The sequence below is a fragment of the Aythya marila genome, assembly GCF_965140915.1.
Source record: "Aythya marila genome assembly, chromosome: 18".
NCBI lineage: Eukaryota > Metazoa > Chordata > Aves > Anseriformes > Anatidae > Aythya > Aythya marila.
The window spans coordinates 492,866-510,418 of record NC_139059.1 but is presented as its reverse complement, the minus strand read 5'-3'; the positions used below and the strand labels follow the sequence as shown (position 1 = coordinate 510,418).

Below are 17,553 nucleotides of genomic sequence, written 5' to 3'. Positions count from 1 at the left end.
CTGCGCCGGAGGGGGCGGGGTTTAGGGAGGGAGGGGGCGGGGCCTCACACAGCAGGGGGCGGGGTCTGGGGCGGGGTGGCCCCGCCCCGTGCTACGTCACGCGCTGCCGCCCGGCGCGGCCTCGGTGCCGCCGTCACGCGGGCGGGGCCGGAGCGGCGGCGGCGGCGGCAATGGAGGAGGAGGGCGGCTACGGTCAGAGGGGGGGCACCGGGCTGGGGGGGCACCGGGCGGCTACGGTCGGGGCGGGGGGGGCCGGGAGGGGAGCACCGGGCTGGGGGGGGCGCCGGGCAGCTACGGTCGGAGCGGGGGGGCACCGGGCGTGGGGGGGGGGCGCGGGGCGGTGTCGGCGATCTCCCGGTAGCACCGGGATCGGTGGGGGGGGGCAGCGACCGGAGCCCGGCGGTGCGGGCACGGCCGCGGGGCCGGCACCGGGAGACCCCGGCCCCGCTCGGTCTCGGTCTCGGTCTCGGTCTCGGTCCCGCTCGGTTCCGGGCCGGGCCCCGCCCGGTGCCGCCCGGGAGCTGCCGGCCGCGATAAGCGCCGGGCCCGGCCCTGCGCGGGCGTTGCCGGTCTCGGCCCTGCAGCGGGAGCGGCCCCGGGAGCGGCTCCCGGAGCTTCCCCGGGGCCTGCAGCGAGCCCCGGGACGCTCCCACCCGCGGGGCTGTGCCCGTGGCGGCGGCCCCCGGGGCACGGGGGGGGCGCGGACGGCTCCCGGCGGGTCCCCTCCCCGCGGGGGCACAGCGAGGGGCGCGGGGCCGGTGCCCCCCCCGGTGTCAGGGCCGGGACCCGGCCCCGGTGGCGGCCCCGCGGGCTCCGTCGCCCCCCCCCCCCTCGCCCTGTTGCGGCTGGGGCCCGGCCCCGGGGTAATCCCGCAGCCCCCGGGGATTACAGGCGGCGGGGATTAAGGGATTGCTGCGAGCAGCCTCTGCCCGGCTGGGGGCCGAGCTGGGGGGGGGGCGGCTGTGCGGTGCCTCCTGGGGGGGTCCTCACCCGCTGCCGCCCTGCCCGGCCCCGTTCCCCCGCAGGTGCCCCGGCACGGGCTCAGCGGGGCCCTTCGCAGGGTGCAGCGGGGACGCTGCTGGCAAAACCCGGGGCCCGTGGAGCCCCCGAGCCCAGCAGAGCCCAGCAGAGCCGTGGGTCTGGGCCAGAGGCAAGGGGACAGTGTGGGGACAGCAGCCCAGGCACAGGGACCAGAGCACAGCGCTGGGGCCGTCGGGGCTCCGAAGGTGGTAACGTGGTGGGGAAGGCGATGATTGAGGTGTTTGGGAGCAGAGCGCACCGAGCCACGGCGCTGGCACGCAGTAATCACACCCCGGGGTGCACGTAGTGCCCCGTAGAGCCGTTGTTTCAGCCCCAATGCCTGGGGCACGCAGCACGGTGCCCGCTGCCGAGCTCCCAGGGCTGCACGGGGCACCTGGGGCGATGTGTGGTGGGCAGCAGGGGGGCTCTGCACAGGCCCTGTTTTGGGGCAGGCGCAGGCTGGGGGCATTCCTAGTGCCTGGGCAGGGAGTGAGGAATGAGCTGGGCACCCAGCTCCCACAGCCTGGAAACAGCCCGGCCCTGCCCCAAATGGGCTGGAGCGCCCAGGGCTTTCCCCAGCTGCTGCCCCGTGCCCGGCTCAGCCCCAGTCCCTCCGGCTCCTCGCGTCCTTTTCCTTCCTCAGGTTGTGGCAGCGGCTGCCTCGGCCCCCAGGGAAGGGGAAGCAGTGCAGGCCGCTCGCAGAAGCAGCGAACCCCTCGCTGCCCTCGTGCCCCAGCAGCAATCTTCTCCCTGCCACCCATCCGCAGCCACGCGCTGCTCCTGGGGCCTGGGGTCCCCCTGCCCGGGTGCTGTGTCCTCCCGGGGCACCGGTTGGTGTCCTGCACGTCCCCCGCCGCCCATCCCGTCCCGTCCTGCCCTGCTCGGGTTCCTCCTGGCTCAGCGCATCCCCGTGCTCCCAGCGCCTGGCAGCCAGCAGCCGGGTGTCTGCAGGGCGCTGCCTCGTGCCCCGCCGGGCGCTGGGGTTTGTTACTCACGGCCGTGCCCCCGCCGGGGCATCGCTTCTGCTCGGAGCGAAGGGAGGAGCTGGCTGTCCGGGCTGGGTCTGCTCGGCGCCCGTGGGGCCGATGGGTTGGGGTGCAGCGGGGCCGGCAGGGTGCCCCCCAGCTCTGCCAGGACGCAGAGGCCGGGAGCTCAGGGCAGGGCCCCAGATCCTGTTGCAGCAGCACCCCGGGAGCAGGGAACCGGCTCCAGCACCGGCACCGCGCTGCCCCATCCCCATCTCTGGGTTACAGCCCAAGCACGGAGCGGGACAGCTCGGCCCCATGGGGCTGTGCCGGGAGCAGGCAGCGCCCAGCACCCCGCGGCCGGGGGCCTGGCAGCACCCCACTCCCCACGCCTCGCTGCAGCCTGTTGTGTCTCTTTATGCACCTTCCTTTTATGCAGGGGAGGTTGCTACGCAACCAGCGGCTCTGGATGCTTAAAGCTCTAATACGGAGGGATAAAACCGCTCTAAAAATACCCCGCCGTCAGCCGCCGTGGGGGCCGGGGGCTGGCAGGGGGCAGGCAGCCCAGGGCCAGGGGGCCGCTGCCACGAACTTCCCCGGCTCCGTGTCCTCCAAGTGGCTTTGAGCCGCCGGCCGCTGCCCGGGCGCCCCAGCGGGCCGCTGTGCGGGCAGGGAGCGGGGATTGGCTGCGGCTGGCGCGTGGGCTCCTGCCGCTGGAGCCTCCCGCTGCCAGAGCCGCCTTCCCCTGCTCCAGGCAGAGCGGGGACGCCTCGGGCAGCCCGGGGTCCCGGCCGCAGGGAGCTGCCGCCGAGCCGCACGGTGCCCGCCGGGCTCCCCCTGCCCCGCTCGGGGTCTGCGCGCCATGGGGACGGTCAGCGAGCTCTGCGCCTCCAGCTTCCAGGCCTTCCTGTGCCCCTCGGTGGCCGCCAAGGCAGGTAGGTGCCCCGTGCCCTCCGCTTCCCGCAGTGACCCCGTCCCCACGGCAGGGCCCGTGGCTCCGGCTCCATATGGCTCCTGCCATCGGCGGCACGGAGCGTCCCGCTCGTCTCGCCGCCCCCGCGCACTGCCAGGCTCAGGCCCCCGCAAGCACGGCTCCGGCAGGACGGCTGGGTGCGGGGTGCTCCCCACGGTGCTGGTAGGGCCGGGGAGCCCTCGGCAGAGCCAGGGGGTGCACACAGTGTGGTGGGGCTGAGCTCTGTCCTGCCCCAGCCCCTCACCCCTCCTGCCTCCAGCCCTGCTGGGGCGATGCCCTTGCTGCAGCCCCGCTTGAGAGCAGGGTGCGTGTGAGTGGCTGCCCTCTCCAAAGGAAACCTGCCCAGGTCGGGGCTGCCACTGCGGGCTGTCAGCGCCTGAGAGCTGCTGCTGCTGTCCCTGGGCTCCTGCTCGCGGGCTGAGAGCAGCTCCCGGCAGCCCTGCGGCAGCGCTGCCTGCGCTGAGGCCGAGCACGGTGAGAGGTGCTGGTGTGGAGGGGGAGCGAGGTGCATGGCAGGGCGAGCAGCACACGATGCAGGGCTGCAGGACGGCACAGCCGGGTGCTGTGGCTGTGTCAGTGGCTCAGTGAGAGTGGACGTGGCCAAGCTGCTGCTCGTGGGCCACGTCGTGTGCCCTGGTGATGCTCCAGCCCCACGGCTGGGCCCCCGAGCCTGGAACTGGTGGGGAGCGAGGCAGCGGCTGTGGGGTGCAGGAGCTGGGTGGCGGGGGGGGGGCAGGGCCCTGGCCAGCCCTCGGCGCTGGACCTGGCTGCCTGGGAGGGTCTTTTTGGAGCCCCCTGACCCCGAGCCCTTCTCCTGACGCACCTCGGCTGTCTGGGGAAGGACGGGGCTGACGCAACCCAGGATGTGCACAGAGCACGGTGAAAACAGGATGTGGTGCGCCGAGGCGGGGGCAGGAAGTTTCTTGGGGCCCCGCAGCCCCCCCCCAGCAGTGGGGTGCAGCGGGAGCCCCCCAGCACAGCCACGGCCGAGCCCGCTGGTGACACCCCGCTGCACCGGGGCCAGCCCCACGGGCAGCCCCTTCCCGCGGGGTGTCCCCGTGGTCTGTCCGAGACGTGGGGCCACCAGCACAGCCCGACAGACGTGGCATGGGTGAGAGCTGTGCCCTCGGCCGGCAGGAGGGCTGGGTGGCTCCGCAGCTGGGGCTGAAAGGCCTCAGGAGCCTTTTTTAGGCCCTTCCTTCCCAGGCTTTCTGGGGAGATCTCCGTAGCCGGTGTTCCGGGTGCTGTTTTTCCATCTCACGCTGTGGAGCAGGATTTAGCTGAGTCAAGGTGGCTGAGGCTCACGCGGCCTCTCCAGGCAGCTGACAGCGGGACAGCGACGTGCCGGGGGCTCTGCTGCTGCGGGCACAGCCCCGTGGGCCCCCAGGCCCTGCCTCGGCACCGTCCCGCGGGCAGCAGCGCAGTCTGAGCTGGGATCTGCCCCGAGCTGGGGGTGACAGAGAGACAGCGGTGACGCCCCGGGGGGACTGACACCGCTCCCGGGGCTGCCTGCCCCAGTCCTGTGCTGGTCCCACTGCGCGGGGTCCCCAGCATGACCACAGCGAGCTCGAGACGTGCCAAGGCGCACACGTCCTGGCGGCCCCCGAGGAAGGAAGGGCCGGGCTGGCTCCGGGTGCCTGTGGGCAGCAGCAACCCGAGGGGTGGCGGAGCCGTGCGGGGCCCCGGGCCGGCCATGGCAGGAGCAGGGCGGTGGCGGTGGCGGCGGTGCCGCGGTGACGCCCGGCGCGGCCCCGAGCTCATTGGCGCGGCGCGGCCCTGACTCAGCCCGGGCGGCGCGGGGCGGGCAGGTGCCCGTGCCCCTGGGAGCTGCTCCGAGCTGCGGCGCCACGGCTGGCCCCGGGCGTCCCCCCACCATGGTCCTGAGCGCACAGGGCAGCGGTGAGCACGGCCGCAGGGTGGGGAGGAGCTGGAAGGAGGCCACGGGGACCCCCGCATGGTGGTGGTGGTGGTGGTGGGACTGCGCCCGGTGCTGGGCACGGTGGGGGCGGTGGGCGCGCTGCTGCTGCTGCTGCTCTCGGAGCCTGGTGGGCCCCTCACCACTGGGTGCCCGGGGGCTGAGGCAGCAGAGGGTGGGGGGACGGCACACAGCACCCCCGTGTCGTGCTGGGAAGCCTCCTGCCTGCGTGTGACAGCCTGGCACCTGGGCCGGTCCCCTCGCACCCCACAGCCCCCCACAGGGCTGCCGGGGGTGAGGCTCAGGAGCCCCCCGGGACCCTGCTGGCGCTGCGGGGAGGGGGTGCCGCCCTCTTCCTTCCCCAGAGAAGCTGAAGCTGTGCCTGGGGTTTCTCTTCCTCCTGCTGCTGCTGCTGACACGGCTGGCCCAGGGTCACGAGTGCTTGTCCCCGTGCGTGGGGGGGGGGGCTGGGTCCTGCAGGGGACCCATGCAGCCCCTCGTCAGCCCGGGGGTTGGGGGGGGGTTGGGGGCAGGGAGGCAGCACAGCTCCAGCCCCGGCTCCCCCGCGCCCGCCGCGTGCCAGCACGTCCCTGCACTGCTGCAGCCTCCCTCCCACCCCCACCCACCCGCTGCAGGCTCGGGGGGGGGGGGGGGGGGTGCTCAGTCTGGCACCGAATTTCTCTTCCCACGCGGCCGCGCAGGGCTCGGGGCTGTGCGGGTGGCTCCGAGCGAGGCCCGTCCCTGCCCGTCGCGGCACGCTGCGTCTTGTCGGTGCCGGCCGCAGCCGTGCGGCAGAGGCTGGGCCCCGGTGGGACCGGCTCCGCGCCCTGGTGGGGGCTGCGCTGGAGGCTCTGGGTGTGCGGCGGGGCAGAGCCCGCGGCGTTTTGGACGTGGGTAGCTCAGAGCCCAGCGCTGGGGACCGTCAGGGTCACGCTTCCGTGCGTCGGGGGCCGAAAATATCGGGAAGTGTTCTGGAGTCCGGAGGGGTCGTGTCGCAAGCCGAGGCTGTTGCTGACCTCGGCAGCGGGGGATTTCTGCGAAGGAGGAAGCTCGGCAGAAAACACGAGCGGAGCGAGGAAAGTGCTGAGCTCACAGATTCGCTTTGCGTGAGCGCGGCCGCCCCAGAGGCACCCGCGGGGAGGGAAGCGGCTCGGGGGTGACGCGCGGCTGCGGACAGCACCCAAGGGTGCAGGGACAGGGACGGGGCCCCAGCAGCCGACCCCCGGAGAGTGCTGTGGTGAGCCGGGGCCTGGTGGTGACACGGGGACAGAGCAAACGGGGCAGAGGGGGCCTGGAGACTGTGGCGGCACCCGGGGCTTTGGCGGAATGCAGCAGCTGGTGAAAGGAGGGCACGAGGTGCTCGGTGACACACCAGGGCCCTGCCTGTGGCCTTGGCATGGGGCACGAGCAAGCTGCTGGAGCGTGCGGGCAGGGTGGGGGGCAGGCGGGGGCTGCCGGAGGAGCAGGGTGACCTTGGGGACGGGAGCAGCCGAAGCGGGAGGTCACGCGCTACAGAGCACCAGGAATGTCACCCGTGGGCTGCGGCGTGAGACAGGGGACGGGAGCGCACGGCTGCGGGGGCTGCGGGGGCTGTGGGGTGTCCGGCTCCCGAGGGGGACAGCAAGGCAGCGGTGTCACCACGTGCAGGCAGCGCCTGTTGGGGGGCTCTGCCTCCAGCCCCCAGCTCAGGAGGGGGGGTTCAGCACGGAGGAGGCGGCGAGGGGCCGGCTGGGAGCCGGTTTTCTCTGGGGCTCGCCCGGTGCAGCTCCAGGTCCCTGCAGGGCTGGGACCGAGGCTGAGCAGGGGTGGGCTGCGGGGAGGAGCGGGGGCCGGGGCTCGCTGCTGGCTGAATCAGCAGGACTCGGCCGGGCCGGGCTCCCCCGCTGCAGCCGCTGCCCGGCCCGGGGAGTGTGGTGCCCGTCGCATTCCTGGCGTGCCGTCAGGGGCACTCGGCCGGGGGCGCTGCTGACGGAGCCTCCCAGCCCCAGGCGGGCACCGGCGGCTGCGCATGGGTGCGGGTCTGGAGCCCGGCACGGGGACGGTTCCCACGGTCTGTGTGTGCTGACCTGTCCCTGTCCCTGTCCCCTCGCAGTGCCCAGCGACCTAACCCCGGAGGAGTGCCAGGAGCTGGAGAACATCCGCCGCCGCAAGCAGGAGCTGCTGGCTGACATTCAGGTCGGTGCTCAGGGCTGCCGTGCGTGCTCCCCCATCCCCGGCTGTCCCGGGCAAGGTGGCCTCTTGTGCAGGCTCGTCCCTGTGTCCCGAGTCCCCTATCCCGCTCCTGGGCACGGGGACGAGGCAGGAGGAGAGGCTGCCTTGGCCGGGGCTGCCCAGCAGGCTGCAGTGCCTGGGATCCACAGTGCCCATGCCGGGCTGGGATCGTGCCCCCGTCCCCTTCCTCACCAGCCCCGCTCCTTGCAGCCTGTGCAGGCTCCCCTGGAATTTCTGGGGCAGAAAATTGGAGCTGCTGGAAGCGCAGGGCAGGGAGGGCCGGGCACACGCGACGAGCAGCTGCTGCAGGGAGCCCGTCATCTGCCACCCCGATAGCGCTGCCTCCACGGGGCCCTGGGAGGGGACAGGAGCCGTGTGGGGGCACGGGGGGTCCCGCAGGGAAGAGGCAGCCCCAGCTCTTCCTCGTGCTCTGCAGAGCCCCGGGCTGCTCCCTCACCTGTGCCATTCCCTGCGGCCCGGGGCATCGATGTCTCCGTGGCACAGGGGCCGTGTTTCTGGGCCGTGTTTTGGGGCCGTGATTCTGCCCTGGCCGGTGGCTGTGAGGTCAGTGCTCATCTGGGACACTCGTCAGTCACGTCTGTGATTAGGGCAGCCGAGGCTAATTACTGCCATATGCTGAGCACCATCTGAAGGGATTAGGGGGTAATGTCGTTAACCTCCGAATCTCTTCCTTCCTGCGTGCACGGAGACGCAGCAAGGGAATTAGCAGCAGGGCACAGCCCTCTGCCAAGTGCCCTGCGAGGGGGTTCAGCCCGGGGCAGCACGTGGGGGGCTGGGGGGGCCCAGGGCTGGCACCTTCCTCCGCCAGGCCCTGTTCTGTGGGGACCCCCTGCCTGCTGCCGGGGCGCCTGGGGTCGGGGAGGCCGGGAGGCAGCTCCTGGCTCAGCGCACGCTCTCTCCCCTCAGCGGCTGAAAGATGAGATAGCAGAAGTGACGAATGAGATCGAGAACCTTGGGTCCACGGAGGAGAGGTGAGTCCTCTGCTGGCACGGAGCTGGCAGAGCCCCTTCCCGCAGCGTGCCCAGCCCTGAGCTCACCCCCTTGGCCTGGGAGCTGCCGCGCAGCGTGGCCCCGTCCTGTGGGTGCTGGTGCCGGTGGCTTTCCCAGGCGCTCCTAATGCTGTAGGATTCCAGCCTGAATTGTTCCTCCGAAGGTCTGTTTGTCCAAGCCTCATCCCCCTGTCTAGCCGCACAGACGTTGTTGTTCTGGGCTGCTGCAGGCGGTGCCGCTGTGGGATTAGGGGTCCCGGCGGGAGCTGGCTCGTGGCACCGTTCCCAATCCCCCTCACACCGGCCCCACTGGGGCACGAAGGCTGCAGTCCTCAGAGCCCCACCAGGCTCGCTCCAGCCTCTCCCCGTGCAGAGGGGACCCATTGGGATGCCCTGCATGGGGTGACCCCACAAACAGGCCGTGGCAGCTCCTCCTGGCAGACCGGGACGAGCCCCAGCCACTCAGCTGTGGGGTGGGGCAGAGCCAGAGCCCTACACTGCATCCCCCCCGGGCGGGCTGTGCCCAATTTGAGGCTGGGGGCCTGGCCCAGCCCATGGAGCTCAGCTCCTGTTTGAGTCCACGCAGGGCAAGGGGCTGGGCAGGGGGAGCCCGGTCTGTGCGCAGCGCTCAGAGCTGTGCTGTTCTGCAGGAAGAACATGCAGAGGAACAAGCAGGTGGCAATGGGCAGGAAGAAGTTCAACATGGATCCCAAGAAGGTATTGGGGTCTGGAACCGGGCTCCGGACAGCAAGGGCAGCGCTGCAGCTCTGCCACCCCCTGCGCCGGGTGCCCCCTGCCTGAGCCGCGCCTCTCGCCCCGCTGCAGGGCATCCAGTTCCTGATCGAGAACGACTTGCTGAAGAACACGTGCGAGGACATCGCGCAGTTCCTCTACAAGGGGGAGGGCCTCAACAAGACGGCCATCGGGGACTACCTGGGCGAGAGGTGTGCGGGGCTTCGGGCAGCTCGGGGAGGTGGCGGCCCCTGGGGTTTGCTGGGCAGCCCCCGGCACAGTCCCAGCAGGCTGGGGCTGGGGCCCCTGGCAGGACACGGAGTCCGGGCTGGCTGCAGCACCAGCAGCTTGTGCCAGCACCTCGCTGAGCACCGGGGCCGGCAGCTGGGTGGTTGGAGCCGTGGCTGGCACTGGGAAGAGGCTGGTGTGGGCCACGAGCAGGACAGAGCCGCAGGGTGCCTGCCCGGAGGCGAGCAGGGCCTGGAGCAGAGCAGGGAGACGTGGGGGCCGCTGGGCAGTCTCAGGACTGGCTGACCGTGCGGCCCCCGTGCTGCGGCTTTGTTTCCGCAGGGACGAGTTCAACATCCACGTCCTGCACGCCTTCGTGGAGCTGCACGAGTTCACCGACCTCAACCTCGTGCAGGCGCTGCGGTGAGCCAGGGGCTGGGCCGGGGCCGGGAGCGGGGCCCTGCGAGCGGGGGGCTCGCAGGGGCTGCAAGACGGGAGCGTGGCCGGGGGGTGCTGGGGCCCCAGGAGCAGCGCGGCACCTCGCTCCGCAGGCAGTTCCTCTGGAGCTTTCGGCTGCCCGGGGAGGCGCAGAAGATCGACCGGATGATGGAGGCCTTTGCCCAGCGCTACTGCCAGTGCAACCCCGGCGTCTTCCAGTCCACAGGTGGGCAGCTGCCTGGCCCCACTCCCCAGCCCCCCCCCCCCGCCTGGAGGCTGATTTTCTCCTCTGTCCCTGCAGACACCTGCTACGTGCTCTCCTTCGCTATCATCATGCTGAACACCAGCCTGCACAACCCCAACGTCAAGGACAAACCCACGGCGGAGCGCTTCATCGCCATGAACCGCGGCATCAACGACGGGGGGGACCTACCCGAGGAGCTGCTGCGGGTGAGGGGCTCGGGGCCGGGGTGCGCAGCGGGGCTGTCACGGGGCTCGGGGGGGGAGCAGAGGTGACCCCGCGTGTCCTTGTGCCAGAATCTCTATGAGAGCATCAAGAACGAGCCCTTCAAAATCCCCGAGGACGATGGCAACGACCTCACCCACACCTTCTTCAACCCCGACCGGGAGGGCTGGCTCCTGAAGCTGGGTGAGTGCTGGCAGCCGGGTGGGTGCAGCTCGGGGACGGGGACGGGCAGGGGCACGATGCTCCCGGCTCACCTGCGCCTTGCCCACGGGACGGGCTCCTTGGAGCACGGCCCTGAGAGGGGCGAGAGGCTGCGGGCCGGCGGGGAGAGCTCCCACCCGCAGCTCTCCATGGGCCGGGCAGCAGGACCAGAGCCGCAGCCGGGTGGGTTCCTGGGGGGCTCTGCCTCTCAGAGCAAGCCCTGGGGAGGAGAGCTGGTGCCAGGGCCTGGCGTGGGAGCAGGGGGCTGGTGAGGCTCCTGTCGGCACCGAGGCACAGCAGGGTCCTGCCGGAGCAGGCCCCAGGGAGCGAACGGCGAGCTGCCCCCAGGCTGCGTCCCCTCCATGCCAGCGGCCGGTCCCTGCCTCACCTTCCCACGGCATTATCACCTCCGCATCCCAGCTCCACATGCAGGCAGCGTGCATGGCATCCCCGCGGCACAGCCCAGCTCTCGCAGACCACGAGCCTGCCCCACGCCCTGGCTCCCGTGGCTTCTCATCTCAGCACCTCCTTAGGGATCTCTGCCCGGGTCGAGCAAGGAGAGGGGACCGGGGGTGCTGGCAGGAGCAGGGGCTGGAGGCGGCGTTTCCCGGGGCTCCTGCCGGGGTGGGGGCTCTGTCCTCTCACCAGGGGGTGTTTTCACCTTACCACCACCCCTCGTGATGGGAATGGGGCCTTATCCCTGCCCAGCACGGAGCCCTGCCCCGTGCCAGCCCGGGTGCCAGACGAGGCATCACCCACGCCCCAGCTACATGTTGGGGGGCCCTGGAGAGCCCCAGGACCCTGTCCCTTCTGTCCCTGAGCAGGCCCCAGCCCCTCCGAGCCCAGTAAGGGGGTGGTGAGGCTGTGGGCGGGTTGAGAGCCCCTGGGGAGGCCATGGGGCAGGGGCTGGGCCCCCCCATCCCACAAAGCCACAGAGAGCCAGGGAACTCAGTGGCCCGGCCCCTTGGGGCTTCCCTGCTGCAGCCCTGCCCCGCTGCCATGCGTGGCCCTGCGCGGGGTGAGGGGGGTTCTTCGGGGTTTCCTCTTTTTATTTTTTTTTCCTTTTTTTTTAATTTTCTTTTCTCCCTCATTTGTATGTTTCCATGATTTTGGCTCTTCCTTTCCTTGCCCCCAACTCCAGGAGGTACGTACCCCTATCCCCTGCTCTGCTCATGCCTCTGGGGCTTCGTTTCCTTTTCGTTTTTAATTGCTGGCGATTAGTCTCATTGCTGCTGCTGCTAACCACCGCGCTGCCCGGGGGACCCTGCCTGCCGAGGGGACAGCCCCGTGCCCGCCACCACCACCGTGGCAGGGTGCCGGGCTGCCGGTCCCCGCCGATGCCGAACGCTCCCCGAGGCCTGCCGGGCCCTTCCCCTGCCCCGGTCCCGCAGGGCAAACGCCACAGCCCGGGGACAGACGGGGCCACGGCCGCTCCTCGCCCGGGTGCTGCCCGGGCCACCCGCCCCCGGCGATTCCCTGCGCCTTTGGGTGGCTCGGCCCCGCCGCAGCGGGTCTGCATCTCCGGCACCGCAAGGGATGGGGCCGGGTTTGGGGTGTTTGGGGGGTGCCCAGGAAGGGCCCAGCCTGGGACACGGAGCACCTGGAGCTGGCTGGGTGCAGGGAGCAGGTAGGAGCCCGCGCGTGGTGCCCCGTGCCGTGCCGAGGCTTGCGGCTGTCCCAGAGCTGGGCACGGCCCCGGCTCGGCCGCCTGCAGCCCCGAGGTGCTGGGAGTGCTGAGTCCCGGGGCTGCGCTGCCTCTCGGTGCCATACGGTTCCTCCTCCAGAGCTGCTGCGATGCGGCTCTTCCACCCACAGCCCTGCTGAGGATGCAGCCTGGAGGAGGGCCTGGGGGAGCTGGAGCTCCTTAGGAGGGCTGGGGGCTGGGGGGCATCGAGCCCAGGGGTTTGAGGGGTGGGCTTGGCTGGAGGAGGGCAGGGAGCCTCGTCCTTCTAGGAAACCCTGGTCTCAGCCTGGCTGTAGGGCAGGGACTGGGGTGAACCTTCCCATAGCAAGGGGCTCTGGCTCTGGCCAGGTGAAGGGCTGGGAGGTAAGGTGGCACGGAGGGGCAGCGAGGCAGGGCTCTCCTGCAGACACGGACGGGGTGGGGGAGACGAGCCCATTGTGCACACCCTGCTGCTTTGCGCCTGTGCCCACCCTGAGCAGCATGGCCTGGGTGCCCAGCCCGTGGCGCTGAGCAGAGCAGCCGGTGCCGCTGTGCCGGCCGGAGCGTGGCGGAGGGGAGCCGGGCTCAGCTGGGAGCGGTCCCCGAGCGCAGGGGAGCAGCTCCTGCCTTGGCAGCGCTGGCTGTAGAGCTCCCCGCAGCCCAGCCTCTGCGAGCTGCACACCGGGCTCCTGCTTTGCCCAGCGTTGGGCTGGGATGGCAGCAGGAGCGTGGCCGGTGCAGGCGGGAGCCCCGCGCACCCCCGGAGCCCCCCGCTGCAGCCTGGCGTGGCTCGGTGCCGTCGGTGCGACCGGGCACCGCACTCCCCGCCCGGCTCTGCCCTCCCGCCACCCTCCGCCTCCATCCCCATCCGCCTGCTTTCCGCTCTTGCTCGTGCGCTGCCCGGCGTGGTGTGTGCTGCCTGCTGCTGCTGCGCCCCGGCGCCGCGGGGCTGCCTGGCTCTGCTTGCGCCCCGGCGCCCGCTGCTTGCCTGTGTGTGTCCGCGCGGGCCCGGCCTCGCCGTGCCGCAGCCCGGCGGCGCCCAACACGGCTCTCTCTGCTCCCAGGAGGCAGGGTGAAGACGTGGAAGCGGCGCTGGTTCATCCTGACCGACAACTGCCTTTACTACTTCGAGTACACCACGGTCAGTGGCCTTCGCGCGGGGTGCTGAGCTGGGGCAGGGAGGGTGCTGCTCCTGCTGCGCCATGGGGCCGGGGGGCAGGCAGCACTCGGTGCCTGTGCACGGGGGTGTTGGCAGCTCCCAGCCCTTCCTCCTGGGGCACACGGAGGGGTTGGAGGTGTCCGGCCTGCGACTGAAGCCTCTGCTTGGCCCCCCCAGGATAAAGAGCCCCGTGGCATCATCCCCCTGGAGAACCTGAGCATCCGCGAGGTGGAGGACTCCAAGAAGCCCGTGAGTGCCCGGCGGAGTCCCCTGGGGCTGGAAGGAGCACCCCGGTGCTTTGGGGGGACAGGAGCAGGCAGGGAGAGGCAGGGGGGCCCCACGGGGTTGCTCTGCCCATCCCCATGACGGGCAGCATCTGGGGCTGGTGGCAGGGGACGCCTGGGGGCGGTCAGGGTGTCCCTGTCCTGCTGCAGGGGGGTGCCGGGGAGCACCCACAGCCCCGCTGCTCTGCCTCGTCCCTCCTGCCTCGGGGTGCCCGGGGGTCCCCACTGCCCTGGGGGCTGTCCCTGAGGGGTCTCTTCCACCCCAGAACTGCTTCGAGCTCTACATCCCCGACAACAAGGACCAGGTGATCAAGGCCTGCAAGACGGAGGCAGACGGGCGGGTGGTGGAGGGGAACCACACCGTGTACCGCATCTCGGCCCCCACGCCCGAGGAGAAGGAGGAGTGGATCAAGTGCATCAAGTGAGTGCTCCGGGGGGGAACCATCCCCTGTGTTTGGGGTGGGGGCAGCACATCCTGGGAAACCCCGCAAGGCAGGGGGGCAGCGGGCACAAAGGGGCCTTCCTGAGACCCTTCGGGGCAGGACGGCTGCGTGGCTGACCCCAGCCCCGTTCCCTCTGCCAGGGCAGCGATCAGCCGGGACCCTTTCTATGAGATGCTGGCCGCCAGGAAGAAGAAGGTGTCCTCCACCAAGAGACACTAGCAGCCCCCGCTGGCCCTGCGGGACCGGCGCGCCCCCGTCAGCGCGAGCATCTCCCCTTCCCGGAGGGCTGCAGCCCGGCCCGCGGTGCCAGGACCCAGCTTCAGCTTCGCAGTTTCTTTACCGTGGGGGGAGGGAAGGGGCAAGGGCGTTCCGGTGGCTCTGGCCCCAGTGCCACCATCTCACCTCCAGACAGTGCTGGGCTCGAGGTGGGACACCCCTGTGCGCGGGGAGTGCCCGGTGCTTGCCCCCCGGTGGGCCGCGGGGTGGTAATGCTGCCTGTGGGCACCGGGCTGGGCAGCAGGGCTGTCAGGCAGCCTTCCTGCTCCGGGTTTCCCCGGGTGGCAACTTCCAGCCCTGGGCACTGGCAAGGGGGCAACTGGACAGGAGGGAGGGGAGCCTGGCTCCGGGGAGGGCCCCGGGGGGACCCGGTGCTGGGGACGTGCTTTTGGGTCCCCCCAACACTCGTGTCTCCTGAAGCACTTGGGGTGCCCCATCCTGCGGGTGAGCAGCTGGCGGTTTTGGGGTGCTGCAGGCACTGGGGGGCCAGGTGGCAGCCCCAGGGCGGTGGGCACGGCCCCGCGGAGGCAGGACTCATGGCCCTCGTTGTAGCGGGCCTGGGTCTGTGCTGAGCTCCCCCACGCTGCTGCCTTGGAGCCCCCCAGCCGTGCCCTGCGGGCGCAGGGAGGTTGTCGCCGTCACGGTGCCACGGTGCCACGGACCTGGCCCTGCCCTGCCTCAGGGTGCCGGGGCTGGGCTGAGCGCCGTGCCTCCAGCCCCTCCTCGCAGCCACGAGCCCCGTGCCAGGGGTGGCTCCTGAGCAGGGGGGCGACGTGCCCGGGGGCTGCACCGAGCACGGGGCTGCGCCCATCGGGGCTGTGCCCATTGGGGCTGTGCCCCCGCCTCTGCCCCACAAGCGCCGTGTCCTGTCCTGCTCCCCCCGCACAGGGTCTGGAGGGAGACGCCCGGATCAGTATTAGTCTATTTATCAGAGGTGTAAATATTCCTGTATAGTTTTCTCCTTTTAGATTATTTTGTATGTTGGGGTCGTTCCGTGCAGAGGCCTCTCCGGAGGGGGTGGGGTGTGGCAGCATTTTTTATTCTTTTTTTTTTTTTTTTTTTTTTTTTTTTTTTTTTGCCACGGCCTTGTAAACTAGTGCTGAGGATCTGCAGCAAATAAACACCAAACTGCGCTCATCTCGGCTCCTGTGCTCTGTGTGCGGGTCTGGCCCGGGCCCCGCTGCCCCCAGCCCTCGCCCCCCACCTTTGCCACCAGGCTCGCGCTTCTCCCAACCCCAAAGTTTTGGTGCCCAGCCCCGTGGCGATATCATGTGGCTGCTGGGGGTGCTGGCAGCCCCGGCTGGGCAAGGGGGGCTTGGTAGGGGGCAGGGGGTGGTCTGGGGGCTGTGGGAGGGCGGGGGGTGCTTGGAGGAGGCGCTGCGGGCAGCACGGTGCTGGTCTGAGCCCCCAGCTGATCCCATCCGAGGCCTTGGCCGCTCCTTTGATGGGGAGCTGGGGGGAGCCCCGGGGTTCCGAGGCCGTTGGGCTGCAGCCGGTGTCGGTTGGGACCGGTGCTGGGACCAGTTGGGGCCGGTGCTGGGACCAGTTGGGCTGCGGAAGGTGGTCGGAGGCTGCTGAGGGGCTGGGGGTGCGACGGGGGGGGGGAGCAATAGGGCTGGGCAGGGATGGGGCAGGCTGGGGGCTGTGGGGCAGGGATGGGGCAGGCTGGGGGGGGCTGCGGAGCCAGGGGGCGGTGGGGCCGGGCAGGGATGGGGAAGGTTGGGGGGCAACGGAGCTGGGGCTGGGCAGGGCTGGGGCTGGGCCCCCTGCAGGGCTGCAGCGTGCAGCAAGAGGAGGCTGAGGGCAGGCAGGGGAGGGGGGCTCGGTGCAGCCCCCACTAAGCCGGGCTCTGACCCCCCCCAGCAGGCGCTGAGGCTCCATGGCCGAGCCCGGTGCCTGCGGGATGTCGGCGGCCCCAGATGAGCGGCACGGCTTCCTGGAGAGCTTCGCCACGCTGCTGCTGCGGCTGCGGCCGGACAAGTGGAACAAGTTTGAGGGCAGCGAGGATGCCAGGGCCGTGCTGGACGAGTTCTTCAGGCAGCCGGACACGCTGGAGCTGCTGCTGTCGCTCAACCCCGCCGGGCAGCTCCAGCCCTCCACCGGCTTCCTGCCCACCCTCAAGGGCAAGGGCATCTACTTTGTGAAGAGGAAGAAGGAGAACATCACCCGGGAGAACTGCCAGGCTGCGCTGCTGGTGGGAGACATCAGCCCCTGGCCGGTGGAGCAGCTCATCGTCGTGGTGGAGGAGGTGGGTCGTCCCCACGGGCCACGGCTGCCCGGGCTCCCGTGCCGTGGGGCTGCTGTAGCCAGCACTCGAGGGGGGGCTCGAAAAGCAGCCGAAGGAAATGAGCTGACAGATTTTCCCCAGTGCTCACCCTGACCTTGCCATCCATGGGGCCGCCCGAGCCTCGCCGGTGCCGGTCACAGGGCTGGTGTTCTCCCGGCACAGCCGGATCCCTTCCCCTGTGCAGTTGTAGAAACGCCATAAATCCCCCTGCACCACACCCCATCACCGGGGAATGTCAGAGCGGATTCCTCTCAGACATGCTGTGAATAGTCCTGCTTAGACAACTGCCCACCAGGGGCACTGGGAGCCACAGGGCTCCCCTTCCCAAATGTCGGTGCCTTTTGGCTGTGCACCAGCCCGTTCCCCCCACGTGCACTCGCTGCAGCTCACCAAGAGCTCCCAAACCACGAGAAGCCCCACGCAGGGTGAGCGGAGCCTGGAAGCCCCGGTCCCAGAGCCAGGCTCGTGAGGAATGCAGCTGCTGCTGCTGCCAAGGCTGCTGGGGCTGGCGGCTCGAAGGGACACGGCACGAGCGGCTGCTGGCACGGAGAGCCGGCGTGCCCAGCCCTGGTCCTGTCCTCCAGGTCTTGTCCTCTCTGCTCCTGAGCAAGGAGAATGTGCTGGGCTGGCCCAGGGTGGTGGTGGAGGACGTAGTGCGACAAGCCCGCAGGCTGAAGAACGAGATGTTCGTGATGGGTGGCAAGATCCAGGGGAAGCCGCTGCTGCCGCTGCCGGAGCACCTGGACAGCCGGGACGGCTCCAGCACCGTCCTGGACTGGTGGGTGCCGCCAGCATGAATCCCCCTGGGAGCTGCTGTGGGAGCTGGGACGCCAGCTCCTTCCCTGCACAGCCCATGGCCATGTGTTGGCTCTGCTCCCACATCCCGGCACCAGCCTTGGGCTGCCTGTGCTGAGCTGCACCAAAGGCTGACCTCAGTTCAGGTTAACGGGAGAAATCTGGGGGTTTTACCCCAGGTCCCCGGGTGCAGCAGCTCCTCAGCAGCACAGCAGCTCTGAGCAGCCCGTGCCGGGTGGAGGTGGCTGTGGAGGGGCACGTGGGGCTCCCCGGGGGGGTTCGGGGCTCCCTGGATGGATCAGGGCGGGTCGTGGTGCTGCTCCCTAACCCAGCTGCCTTCCAGCCTGGCGGGGCCGGTGGACGGGTCTGTGCTGCACTCCATCGAGACCATCGTCATCGACTGGTCCCACCAGATCAGGGACATCCTGAGCAAGGACTCGGCACAGCTGCTGCTGGAGGGGCTGCACCCCTTGCCCAGGACAGAGTT

General features: G+C 70.7%; 2 protein-coding genes across 5 annotated transcripts in view; one reads left to right on the top strand and one right to left on the bottom strand.

Moving 5' to 3' along the window:
• The window catches only part of C1QTNF1 (C1q and TNF related 1), a 76,950-nt gene that overhangs the window by 31,334 nt on the left and 28,063 nt on the right, over window positions 1-17,553 (bottom strand). The window lies entirely within an intron of this gene.
• CYTH1 (cytohesin 1) lies at window positions 86-15,082 on the top strand. 4 transcript variants are annotated; one of them, XM_082774716.1, is made up of 13 exons: window positions 86-192; window positions 6,966-7,048; window positions 8,012-8,076; window positions 8,745-8,811; window positions 8,920-9,038; window positions 9,397-9,477; window positions 9,606-9,718; window positions 9,794-9,942; window positions 10,030-10,141; window positions 12,887-12,963; window positions 13,159-13,230; window positions 13,532-13,686; window positions 13,849-15,082. In XM_082774716.1, exons 1-13 carry the CDS (start codon window positions 171-173, stop codon window positions 13,925-13,927), a joined length of 1,194 nt encoding a protein of 397 aa, XP_082630842.1. In that variant the 5' UTR covers window positions 86-170; the 3' UTR covers window positions 13,928-15,082. The 4 variants fall into 4 exon arrangements, with proteins under 4 accessions (XP_082630842.1, XP_082630843.1, XP_082630841.1 ...); XM_082774717.1 differs by lacking the exon at window positions 86-192 and adding an exon at window positions 3,933-4,069 and having other exon boundaries at window positions 10,030-10,142; window positions 12,885-12,963; window positions 13,849-15,078; XM_082774715.1 differs by lacking the exon at window positions 86-192 and adding an exon at window positions 4,669-4,857 and having other exon boundaries at window positions 10,030-10,142; window positions 12,885-12,963; window positions 13,849-15,078.

Bases quoted from the DNA above. Each gene is read 5' to 3' on its own strand.
- CYTH1 (XM_082774715.1), top strand. From the start codon at position 4,833: ATGGTCCTGAGCGCACAGGGCAGCG. The intron at 7,049-8,011 runs GTCGGTGCTCAG...CTCTCCCCTCAG, and splicing joins AGCTGCTGGCTGACATTCAG to CGGCTGAAAGATGAGATAGC. The intron at 9,478-9,605 runs GTGAGCCAGGGG...CTCGCTCCGCAG, and splicing joins AACCTCGTGCAGGCGCTGCG to GCAGTTCCTCTGGAGCTTTC.